General features: G+C 41.5%; 1 protein-coding gene across 1 annotated transcript in view; it reads right to left on the bottom strand.

The window, feature by feature from the left end:
• Window positions 1-12,888, bottom strand: part of ryr2a (ryanodine receptor 2a (cardiac)) — a 156,175-nt gene that overhangs the window by 98,064 nt on the left and 45,223 nt on the right. Inside the window, exons 16-24 of the mRNA XM_088284276.1 lie at window positions 11,811-11,929; window positions 11,391-11,524; window positions 11,051-11,292; window positions 9,237-9,429; window positions 8,948-9,152; window positions 7,190-7,294; window positions 4,585-4,688; window positions 3,678-3,761; window positions 3,434-3,593 (exon numbers count right to left, since the gene is read on the bottom strand). Coding sequence (XP_088140402.1) covers window positions 3,434-3,593; window positions 3,678-3,761; window positions 4,585-4,688; window positions 7,190-7,294; window positions 8,948-9,152; window positions 9,237-9,429; window positions 11,051-11,292; window positions 11,391-11,524; window positions 11,811-11,929 — 1,346 coding nt within the window. The remainder of the gene's footprint in view (window positions 1-3,433; window positions 3,594-3,677; window positions 3,762-4,584; window positions 4,689-7,189; window positions 7,295-8,947; window positions 9,153-9,236; window positions 9,430-11,050; window positions 11,293-11,390; window positions 11,525-11,810; window positions 11,930-12,888) is intronic.

Genomic DNA, 12,888 nt, shown 5'->3' with positions numbered 1-12,888 from the left:
TGTTCACACACCAGTAAATATTTCCTCGGAACGAGACAACTGTCCTTCAGAATAGGATAAACACAACCTTTCCCTCGTCGTGGGGTGTGAGGTGATCACCGCAATAAAACAGTCTCCTATGCTCTGCAAAACATCAAGTTAGCATGATGCTTCGTGGGTTGCCTTATTAGGTTTCTAAGTTTAATTTATGTTTGTGCACTTCTTGGTATTTGGGAACAGGGAGGGGCTTTCCCCGCTCAAGTCAATGTTTAATAAAGACGCTGTTATGATGAGAAACAGAAAACAAGGAGAAGAGGAACAGAAATACTTGCCTGAACTCGACTTGTTTTGTTTCTTGGTACTAAGGTAATATTCTTAAAGACACATGTCTGAATCAGATACTTAATTTCCTCTTCTTACACGGATAAACGGAAATTTCCACAACACCATCAACAAGTGTTGAACTGACTTGTCAGTGAGTCAATGCGTCAACTTAAACACCGCGTTATGATGATTATAGAATGGGATTATTTCGTTGACAATTTGTTTTTTGGAACAACACATTTGTCTTCTTGAAATCCAGCTCATAGCGGTTCATCAAATGTGGAAATATATTGTTAAAAAGGAGTCTTGGCAGCGCAGTCACTTACAAATTGTCATGTCATGTCATTATCCACATCGCTTATCCTGTACAGGGTCGCGTTAGGGTTCTGGAGCCAAGCCCAGCTGATTACGGGCAAAAGGCGCACAACACCCTGAACTGGTCACCAGCCAGTCACAGGGCAGACATAGACACCGTCACTGAGTGGTAACCGATCCCGCACTGCCCGCACACAAATCAGGCAGATGAGTTTTTCCTTGCCCCCCTGGGGGTTAAAATCATGGGATGTCGATCGTGGTTATGTAAAGCCCTTTGAGACTGTCTGAAATTAAGGGCAATACAAATAAAATTGACTTGACTACCACGACACCATCAGTGATTGTTCCACTTACAAATTATGCACATTTATCCTCGGATATACAGAAGTGTTATGCATGCCCATCTGGAAAAGCATTTACTAATGCTAGTTGATGAGCCAAGTCAGCTGTTAGCAAATTCAAACACCAAACACCCTGCGGCGACAGTGAAAAGTCTGACAATATACTAGAGTGATCGATCTATTAATGTCAGGGTCGCCGGTCGGCAAGGAGGAGGTGGAGTCGTGATCGCCGTACGGCGAGGAGGAGGTAGGACCCAAGATGCGAGGAAGCAGGGAAAAGAGTAACTTAAAGGGAATTTATTAACTGAATCAAACAAAGACAAACAACGTGGCAGGGTGCAAAAAATAACAGAGGCAAATTAAAACGTGACTAAACTGGGTCAAGGACGAGGAACAAAGATAGTGAACAAATACTGAGGAACGTGAACGTGAACGTGAACGTGAACGTGAACGTGAACGAGAGCAAGAACGAGATCGGGAAGCATCCGTGACAGTCCTGGTATGGAGTAATGTTCCGACGCTGAGCTGTCGGGATGAGGTGTTCAAATAGTCCAGTCATTAAGTGAGCAGATGGGGATCAGGTGTGTGACGGTAACGGGAAACAGGTGCGTGGCTGGTGAGGAACGAGTGCTGAGGGGAAACGCCCCACTCAGCTGACAAAAACAAACACACATGGCGTGGGGGAAGGAACGTGACAAAAACAATAACAAAAACACCTGACATGACCGACACGGGTCATGACAATGAATCTATTTATTACAAAAATGAATAATTGATGGCATCAAAGAAATCAGCAAATGAGCGTTTCTCTCAACTCTCTCTTTTTTTTTTTATTCTGGGTGAGGCGGGTCACTGACTAAACTGGCCACATTGTTGTCATTTGCAAACGATACAGTGAACAGACTGCCATTCTCGTTCTCGTTATCAGTTCAGTAAGTAAAAGTGAGTGCGTGATTTGCAATTTCTTTTTTTTTTTTTAAACTCCGCAGGGGGAGAATAAACGACTGTGAACAAATCTTTGAAATGAACTGATTCTAATGTGTCGGCACACTAAAAATGTTCGCAGTCATAAGGCGCACTTTAAAGTCACAAAAATTCTCCTTAACAAACAAAGCGCCCTGTCAGTCGATGCGTCCATTAAATGGACAAAGTACCACTCACGTCCATCAGCCCTTGTCATCAACGAGCTGTTGGAAGTGCATGTTAGCACACCCTGCTGGGCAAAGAGTGAGTTGTCCATGCTTACAATCGACCGTGACAAATACACCATCTGACTATAATGTTTGGGTGATGGTGTTGGAAAAAGCTGGACAAAGGGCAGCTGTCCACAATGTTTTAGTTTGTCTTATCATTTATGTTATTGCAAGCAAGAAACGTCCCAGGTTTAGACAACAGACAAAAAGTCCAAAGCATAACAGCACATCTCTTTAAACAGCCATGCAAATCTCTCTAAACAGCTATGGGATTGTGGGTCTCTGCTCCCAGAATGCATTGCTTGAATTAGCTAAGGCTGAGTGGCTTTTGTGTTATTTTTTTGGGTATATTGATGGCATGAGAGATAATTGTTTGTGTTAATCTTATTTCTATGTTTCATTGTTTGCTTGTATGATGAGTTTTTTATTTTTTTTTTAAACCGTGACTCTAAGGAGTGTGGTAAGCAGCCAACTCCCTCCCCTGACGTTGCTTTGTAGGCTATTGCCAATGCACCTAATATTGGCTTGAGCCATTGTCAATGTCAGCTATTGTCAATGGAGAATTGGCGTCTGCTGCAACAATGGGGTGATTGCTCATGTTATTGGGACATAGTAGGCTGCTATCGGCTGTGTCGGTGTGGGCAGCTCTGCCAAGTTCATGCTATGCTAACTGCAGCTGTGCTATCGTCTTGTCAGGCGGTGCGTCCAGTATATGTTACAAAGACAGAAATAGCGCCCTCAACAGGTGTTGCGCCCTTTGACACGGCGCGTCTTTTGGGTGCGAAAATACGGTAACTGTGACCATCAACAAAGTGCCTTTTCATCTGTCCTCTGGCCCCACCCACTGATTCACTCATCCAATCACAAATCGCTGACAACTTCAGGATTTCACAGACAGTCGGATCTGAGGAAACAATTGATGTTGGAGTTTTTTCAAGTCCCGAGTGTCAGCGAAGCCATCAAGACAGCTGGATGTGATAGGATGAGCGAGTTTCTTAAAATTCATTCACTGCCATTGACAGGTATGGAAGCCAAAACGTACATTCTTTTTACCTGAGCTAGCAGAGAATGAGTTCAGGGAGTCAGGCCTGTTTAACTGAGGATGACTGGGAAGTGAGGGAATTAGTTTGTGCTTGGAGATAGTGACAAGTGAAAAACTATGAATTACCTTACAATTGTAAAAACTTGAAGTCGTTCGGCACTTAATAGTGAATGGCAAGCTACTTGGTTTGTCATGTGCCACTGTATTGATGATCTGACACACGTGATAAGAATTGCTACCTGTTGAATTCCGTAAGTCCAACCCTGACGTATGCGGTCTCTTGCCCAGACATTGTGTGCATTTTCAGCCAATTTATCCACCATGGCTTCCTGAGTAGAGGTCAGTTTGATGTGACACAGATCCAAGGGAGCAGGTTTGTAACCACTGGACAACTCATAGCTGGAGAGATAAAAGTTACAACATTGTTAGAACACCTCCTGCCTGGCAGGCTTAACATGTTCATCTTTAAGAATGGAAACTCACTTTGATGACAGTTTTACACTTTTGACTTTCTCCACTGCATGCTCATCTGCAAGACCAACATGGCACCCCAGAGCAAGAAGAGTTCTGTAACACAGACACACATGCCCACATAGGCATATACACACACAAAAACAAAACATACACACAAATGCACACGCACACGCACAAACAGACAAAAAAAATATCTTGAATGACATGAATATTGGAGCATGTTCAGGCCCTTCATACTCTTCATGGCTAGTCCTAATTTAAAAAAAATGTTAACACCATGCCCACATTGTGTCAAGCTAAATTCTTAAGATCAGGCTGAACATGGAACGGATAACACAATTCCTGACAAAAAATGGTGGTGCCCTATTGCAGATGGATGACAACAAACTACTACAACATGACTATTTCTGAAAACTGTCACCTCTTTTTTTTTGGGGGGGGGGCGTGATTTTTTCTTCTTTTTCTTCAACGCCGCACTTACGATTAAGTGCAATCAATGTGGAGGCACTCGAGGAATTCATCAACAGCTACTTAGAGTACTGATGATCTACTTCTTGATTTTCAATCAACAAGAAAATCTCACTCTATGTTGTAAGTGCAAATAGCACTGTATTGTAACATGCAAATATAAAAATAAAACAGAATGAAAATAAACAAACTGGTTTAATTTACTGTAAATAGAAAGTGACACAAACAAACACAAAAAATGGAGAACATTGCTGTGATGCAACTTTATAAGGCGTGGCCGACTAAGTGCAGTGTTGCTCTCGTGATGCTTGAAACCTCAGAAAACACAAACACACACGCACACAAATATATATATAAGTATATATAAATATGTGTGCGTGTGCATGTGTGCGTGTGCGGGTGCGTGCGTGTGTATGTGATTTTGTTTAGTGATGCAGCAATACTTTACTTGAGAGTTTCCACAGACATCTGTAAATTGTAACAACGTTCCTGTTCCGGCAACTTTGAAAACTCCACCAAACATGGGTGTTGCCGCTTGGTGTCATCTCGAACCTGAAAGCACACATAGGGACAAAGTATCATTTATAGCATACGATGATGATAAGGCGCACCATAGAGGACTCCACTGCAGGTACTTAAAGTCATGTTGCACAAAAAAGTTAAGATGAATGATACTTTTAATTTTACCAAAACAGCTTTAATGCCACTCATGAAACATGAGGGCGTGACAATCCTTCTCTGACTCTTGAAGTGAAGTGAAGTTGCAGAGCTTTGCAGTCAAGCGATTTTCAATTTTTTTAGATTTTTTAATAATTTGTAAAAGCAACAGCTCATATGCAGTGTTGGGAATGTTACTTTAAAAAAAAAATAATTAGAATTTCAAATCACTAGTTTCCAAAAAGTAATTGAGTTAGTAACTCAGTTACTGCCTTGTAAACTTCATTAGTTACTCAGCAAAGTAATTCTGACATTTGTTTATTATGTTCAAGAGTGTAAAAGATGTTTAAAATAGCTGAATGAGAACATATTATATGCATAATCAAAAATATTTATTCTGTTTACTGCTGATCTCGACTCAGGACATTTTGAATCGGTGGCCATAATACTTCGAAGACCTCCTCAATCCCACCAGCATGCCTTCCCACAAGGAAGCAGAGTCTTGTTGTCTCTCTGACGTGGGCTCTCCTATCTCTGGGTTTTGAGGTCACTGAAGTTAATACAAAGCTTCTTGGTGGCAGGGCCCCAGGGGAAGATGAAGTTACCCAGAGTTCCAAAAGGCTCTTGATGTTGTGGGGCCTTGTCCTGGTTGACACACCTCTGCAACATTGCATGGACATAGAAGACTGTGCCTGTGGATTGGGACTCTGGGGTGGTGGTTCCCCTATTTAAGAAGGGGGAGAGGAAGATGTGTTCCAATTACAGGAGGATCATACTCATCAGACTCCCTGTTAAGGACTATTCAGTGGTATCGAGAGCAGGGTCCATCACAAAGTCGAATCTCAGATTCAGGAGGACTCATTGTGGGTGTCGTCTTGTTGGTGGAACAGCGGACAAGCTTTACATCCTCCACTGGGTCGTTGAAGGTGTATGGGCGTTCACTCAACCAGTCTAGATGTGGTTTGTGGACTTGGAGAAATCATTTGAGAATGTCCTCGAGGAGCTCTTGTGAGGGGTGCTCTGAGAGTAAGGGGTACTGGACACCGCAGTGAGGATTGTTTGGTCCCTGTATGACCAGTGTCGGGGTTTGGTCGGCATTGCCGGCAGTAAGTCGGATATATTTCCAGTGAAGGTTGGAGTGAGCCAAGGCTGCAGATTCTGTTCAGAACGTTCATGGGCAGAATTTGTAGGGGAAGCCAAGGAATTACGGAGGTCTGGTTTGGTGAACACAGTATTATGTCTCAGATTTTTGCAGATGATGTGATGCTGTTGGCTTCATCAAGTGGCAATCTTGAACTCTCACTGGAATGGCTCACAGCCGCGCGTGAAGTATTTGAAATGAGAATCTGCACCTCCAAATCTGAGACCTTGTACTCAGTCGGAAATTGGTGGAGTGCCCTTTCTAGGTCTGAAATGAGATTCCTAAGTGGAGGAGTTCAGGAATCTTGATTTCTTGTTCATGAGTGAGGGGGAGATGGAATAGGGAGATTGGCAGGCGGAGAGGTGCTGCGCCTGCATTGGTGCAGACACTGTATCAGTCTGGTGTGGCGAAGAAGGAGCTAAGCCAAAAGACGAAGCTCTCAATTTACCTGTCGAGCTACGTTCCTACCCTCACCCATGATCACATGACCGAAAAAACAAGATCCTTGATTCAAGCGGCCAAAACACATTTCCTCCCAGGGTGTCCAGGCTCTCCCTTAGAGATAAGGTGAGAAGCTCGGTCATCCGGGAGGAGTTCAGAGTCAAGCTGCTACCTCACACAGAGAGAGTCCTTGTTAGGATACTTCCTGGACATCCCATGGTGTGTTGTTCTGGGCATGTTCTACTTGGAGGCGGTCCCAGGGACGACCTATAACATGCCAGAGAGACTACATCTCCCAGTTGACCTGGGCATGCCCCTGGATCCCCCCGTAAGAAGGAAGCCTGGGTTAAGCAGGTGATGTAGTTTCTTAAACTAGAAAAAAATGGGCTGATCCTGGTCATGCTAAATCATTTGATAACCTCAGAAGTCCCTTTTTCTCTTATGGTTAAAGTATGAATTGTCAAATAACATCACAGTAATACAGCTGCATATCAATATACAGTGTATATATCAATCGTTGATTATGTATTTTCTTTTATTTATTGTTTTTATTTTTTTTATCCCTTTTTTAAATTATTAGTTTTTTCGCTTATTATAGTGTCAAATTGTTGGTTATGTTTGTATTTATTTTGTTTATAGTACTGCTTTGGTAGGAGTACATGCTGAGGTCAGGGGTGGGGCTGTTTGTTTGTTTTTTTCTCTTTAACAACATTTTGTCAATTGTCACAATTTTTTAGTTACTGTTATAGCCACGAAACCCCAATAAACATACTGTTTGGGGGAAAAATGTAGCCAAAGTGATAAGGATACTCACGACTCCGTAGGTCCAGCCAAATTCAATCTTATTCATCACCCACAGCTCATGAATGTTTTCTGCAAGCTTCTCCTTGATCCTCTCTAAGTGAAATGGCAAAGCAATCTACACACAGACACAAGATAAAGTCCACTTAACTATAGAAGTAGAGGTGTGGCTTTACCCTCATTAATTTAACAAAATATTTGTTTTGATTAACACATCAGAATGCTGTTGTTCCCATACCTGAAAATGGAGATTTGTATCATTTTAGCAAAAGCAGACAACGAAAAACAGTTTAACCCTCCATTGATATAAAATGCGTATATTATTAAAGTATGAAATGATGGCAAATAAAGCTTTGTGCGTCAATGAATGGGGAGGTACATGTCTTTCTTGATGACAAATGCTTGAAATGTTGAACAAACTTTGATGCCCTACTCCAACCACATGAAATGGCACGGGCCAAAAAGTCTGTTGCTTGCAGTCAGGGCCTTCAAGGCCTTGTCTATTGGCCTACACACTGACCAGGAATTGCAAATTTTTGGGTTAATATTTTTATCATCCAGTCCAATGAAAGTTTTTCAGAGTTGTCATGAAAAAAAAAGACACTGGGCCACCAAAATTGTTTCCAACCTGAAAAATGATATATTCAAACTCGCTAGCACTGACTATACCTAACTCAGCACATAAAAGAGGATGGAATTCATCAAAAATTACTTCTTCATACAAAAAATGGCAAACTGCCTGATCAAGGGATAGTTCATGCATCCAGTAATGACTGAGAGGACCACCAAATTACATTCTTTTGTCCACAGTAAGTGTCAAAAAAGTCGTTTCAGATAGGTTAAAAAAAAGTTCATAATATTTCTTTATTTAAAATGTCATAATTTCCATGCTAAAAGGTCATTATGTTTCAAATAATTTCTATAAAGTCAGCATTTAATTACCTGTAATTAGTTATAAAGACAGTCACTCGTTGTAATGCATTGTGGGTAGTGGACGCCATGTTCAGTTAGTGAGAGACGTGTTGCAGAAAACCTGCCCGTAATCATTGTAACAAGTCCACCTGTGTTACGTTCCTTTTTCATACATTTTCTAAAGCAATGGCTGTAAGTTTAATTGTGCTTAAAAAGTGTTTAGATATCTCTTTTGGAAATCGCCAGTGAAAAGATTGTGAAAACACCTTTGTTTCCTTTGTAACTGCTCTGGCTCGCATCTATACCAGACCTTTTGACACTAGCCAATTTGTGGTGGAATTTTTTGGTTTAGCAAAAGCTATCGTAGATTTTATTTTTGTTCTCTTTTAGTCTCACTCAACATTTTCATCGAGCTCACACTACAGTAATTCACTGTAAGCTGCCAAGACAACCGTAAAAAAGAATCAAGATGCTCAGTTTCCTGCCTCATGAATATTGAGTTTGGCTTACTGTAGACTTGCATTAACATAACAAGTGCATCCAACACGTAGTGAGTACAGTACAGCCATTGTAACTTGCCTGAGTACATTTTTTGAGTAAAAAGTGATTCCAATAGGACTTATGTACTCCCTGGTGCGCGACCCTTAATGAGTACTTAATTCATTTATTGCCATTGACGGCTAAAGACGTCTTAGATCCATTATTTTTACTCGGCTGGTAGTAAATGAGTTAATACATGCCTACTGTTCTAGTTGGTTTTATGTATTGGTATATGTATGCTTGCATTCAATAATTCCCCTACTGGAATCAAGAAACGCTGCTTGTCTATCAATCTGTTAAATACGTAATAATCTAGTACCTGGCTGGTGTTCACAGGCATAGGCGTGAAAGCTGCCTGGCTCATGGTGACAGTGGGTCCCAAAAGGTCTCTAGCCGCAGTCTGGTGTTGACTGGGCTCCAGTTTTAGTTTCTCTCTTGGCAACACAGCCTCAAAGCACGGAGCATAACCTGGAGGAGGGAGGAACTTAAACTCGCCATGGCGACCCCCAAGAAGGAAACGAAGCCTATACAAAAACAAGGCGCCAAGGAAAAGATGAGCAGGTAAAAGATTGTGATTGTGAGTAAATTGCATTGAGTAATGCACTGACTTAACTCCAGCAGAGAAGCTAGCCACGGGGAAAAAGAGGCCATCAGAGTTGAAGTTCTCAAACATGCCCTGAACTGGTTGGCCATTGATCCTGAAGGAGATACTGGGAACACTAAGGTCCAAGCAGCAGCTCACCACATCGTCTGCTTTCAGAAGGTGCTGATTGGGAGAGCTAACGGTCTTTGCAATACAGCCTGCAAAAAAGTTACATCACAGATATGACTACATTCTGTACATCCTCACAGTCCCATTTGAAATATTGAATTTGTTTGGACGCATTTTCTGTGAGTTGTATTTTTTTTTTTTTTTTTAATAATAGTTTAATAATGTACTCCTGTGTATGCCTCCTGTATGTTTTGTCCTGCATTTGACTTATTTATACGCAGCCTTTTCTGATCACCTGCATTTGTCGTGAATTTGTCACCCATGCTCTTCATGTAGTTAAAACTTTTCAAGATGCTGTGCTTTTGTTCTTGTTATTTTTTAATTGACATTACTTTAACGGCCCTCCAATGCTTTATTTGTTGATACTGGACAATTTAATCGTTGGGAATTTTTTTTACTATTGAGTGACTGTACAGTTTCTTTATGATAACGTGACAAAGCCCAAGTCTAATTTGCATGATGTGCAATGATGTGTTCACATCTGGACTGACTCTGTGGGGAACATTCTTAGGGCGAGGATTAATGAGGGGCAGCATGGAAGCGAGACAATAGCCACTACATCTTAATTGTACAAGGTTCTCTCGATATTTCACGGTTCAGTTATTGCAGAGTTTTTTGTAAATTGGAGCAGTCAAGAAATTAACATTAGGGTCGCGTTTAGTAATTCACTCTTACTCGCTCACGCACTACTTGAGAGTGTTCCGCTTTTATTCATTACCAAACAGAGCCTATGTTTGAAACCAATCAACAGCTTGTGCTTGAACTTTTTCCATCTAACGCACTGGTGCACCATGTCGTCATTTGAAGCACCGAGAGCGCACAACAGCACTCTGTTTTTTGGTGTACTCTGACCGATCGAACAGCACTTTTAAAAATTTTGTCTTGGTAAACTCAGAATATTGTTCAAATGTGCCGTTCAGTGATTCAGAGTGCTCAGAAAAACAGAGCCGGCTGCAATCAGTACATGCAAGATTGATTTTTGATTTGATTGTTTTTAAAGTTATAAATTAATGTGCCTTTTGAATCCTTGTTGTTGTTATTGTGCAAAGCAAAAGTAGGTTGCTATGAATACTTCTGGCGGAAGTGTTTCTTCTTTGTCGTCTTTAAAAGATGAGAGAGAGAAAAAGAAGAAGATGACAAAGAAGAAGAAGCAGAAGCAACGGTGGGTGGGCGATGGTGGCAAATACTGAAGTAATCGATAAGATATCGAATAATCGATAAGATAATCAATTCTCCAAAGATTAATTTGTGACACGCCTACAAATGGATTTTAAGTTCTCTCTAATTAATCATGCATTTAGCATTCTGGCAAAGAATTTTAGGGATACCTGGAAATGTTTTTAAATTGCAAGGGGTAGAAAGCATAATGTTTTTTATTTTAAATCCATCATCGTATAAAATCAGATTTTCAGAAAAATACCACACTGAATCATTTTGCATCCTAATGAATGATGAATCTTAACCTCACCATCTAATTTCTCAACTCTAAATGAAAACTTTGAAGGGTGACAGTATAAAGGAGGTAAAAGTGAGCCATGATAATCACTATGATTAAGAGCTGTGTATTTCTTTTGCTAATGGACAGTGTATCACGCTTCTCTTTTAACACAATCTATTCATTTTGTACAACCATGTACGAACAAGCCGCACCTGACCAAAGATGGAGTCCATCAAAGCCAAAGGAATAGAGGTCATCGCCCACTCCATTACCTCCCCAACCCTCCCCACCGCTGGGGCAGGGCACATAACCCTTGGTGTTAGCCCAGCCCACTCTCAGGTGAGATGCCTCCGCCGTGACGAATGGCAGTGCTTGGTCTACGATAAGCTCATAGTACCACTTCTTATACTGCGCAGAGCCTTCACTAACACCCAGAAAGATATTAGGGCACATGCTGAAAGGAGAAGATAAACGAATTTTGTCACGACACAGATCGAACAATGACAATCTATGTCTACAGTGAATGCTAACACACATTTTATGTCTTTGTACCTGCTTACGTAATTGATCAGACGTGTCTGAAGTAACAAGTCTCTTCCAGGCAGTAGGTTGTCACAGATCAGGTGCTGGTTTGAGCGTACTGCCACACCGTGACACACACAAAGCGAACACAACACATCAAGAACCTACACAGCATGCACATACACAAAGGATGTCAGAACATATCACTGATACAAGACCATACATGCCAATACCAACAAACACAAAGACTGATGTTTATAAATCCCGATTGATGGGTTTGGCTGTATTTCAATGTATAAACCTCTAAATGATTCAACTTTTATATTAACAATGAGATCATAATTGACCATTCAAATAAAGTACTCTGTGGAAGCATATTTGATCCCAAATACATTACAGTAACTGAACGCAGGTGAATATTGTCGCTTGCATTCTACTGAGTACATATACCTTGTGGTTGCGTCCATGTTTATCCAGAAGAGAAATGATGGATTTGATATGTCCCTCTTTGATAAGGTTCAGGGCTTCAGGACTCTCCACCAGCACACAGTGAAGAACCTCCAGGATGCCTGGATGAAAAATTGCAAATAATGTTGGAAAAATAATAGGGCAGTCAAAATGAATGAGATTAATTCTAAAATGTTTAACACTGTTAAATATTTTAACTCTGTTAACTCTGTTTTATTTACTTATAAATAATATATATACATATACACATATACATGTTCTCTGTGTCCTCTCACATTCTTAAATAAGTGAATAATTAATTATAATGAATTAATTATGTCCATAATTAAAACATACTTCTTTGGTGAACTGAATATTGTAATTGGTCCATAGGTGAGAACGTCAGTGCGAATGGCTGTGTTTCTCCCCAGGATGTGCCCATTAATTGACTGACAACCAGTCCACGGTCTACCCCATCGTTCATCCAAATGACAGCTGGGATAGGCTCCAACAGGATAAGCAGTAGAGAGTGGACGCACGCACGGAATAACAATTTCACCATCAGATTCGATTTCAGACTCATTGAACTAGGCCCTGCGAGTGACTTGCAAACAGTCAAACAGTGTTGTAGCAAGCCTCTTACGCGGTAGTCAGCTTGGATAAGCCCCTTTTCACACTGCACTTAGCAGCGCCTGGCTGCCCCAAGTGGATGAGTTTAAGTATCTTGGGGTCTTGTTTACGAGTGAGGGGAGGATGGAGCGAGAGATTGACAGGCGGATCGGTGCAGCCTCCGCTGTGATGCGGGCGCTGTATCTGTCTGTCGTGGTGAAGAGGGAGCTGAGCCAAAAGGCGAAGCTCTCGATTTACCGGTCGATCTACGTTCCTACCCTCACCTATGGTCACGAGCTGTGGGTCGTGACCGAAAGAACAAGATCTCGGATACAAGCGGCCGAAATGAGTTTCCTCCGCAGGGTGTCTGGGCTCTCCCTTAGACATATGGTGAGAAGCTCGGCCATCCGGGAGGGACTCAGTGTCGAGCCGCTGCTCCACCACGTAGAGAGGAGCCAGATGAGGTGGCTCG

The sequence above is a fragment of the Idiotropiscis lumnitzeri genome, chromosome 20, assembly GCF_059441095.1.
Source record: "Idiotropiscis lumnitzeri isolate Australia: NSW breed Sydney's pygmy pipehorse chromosome 20, RoL_Ilum_1.0, whole genome shotgun sequence".
Taxonomy (NCBI): domain Eukaryota; kingdom Metazoa; phylum Chordata; class Actinopteri; order Syngnathiformes; family Syngnathidae; genus Idiotropiscis; species Idiotropiscis lumnitzeri.
The sequence above is the reverse complement of the archived record's forward strand: the minus strand, read 5'-3'. Positions and strand labels throughout refer to the sequence as shown.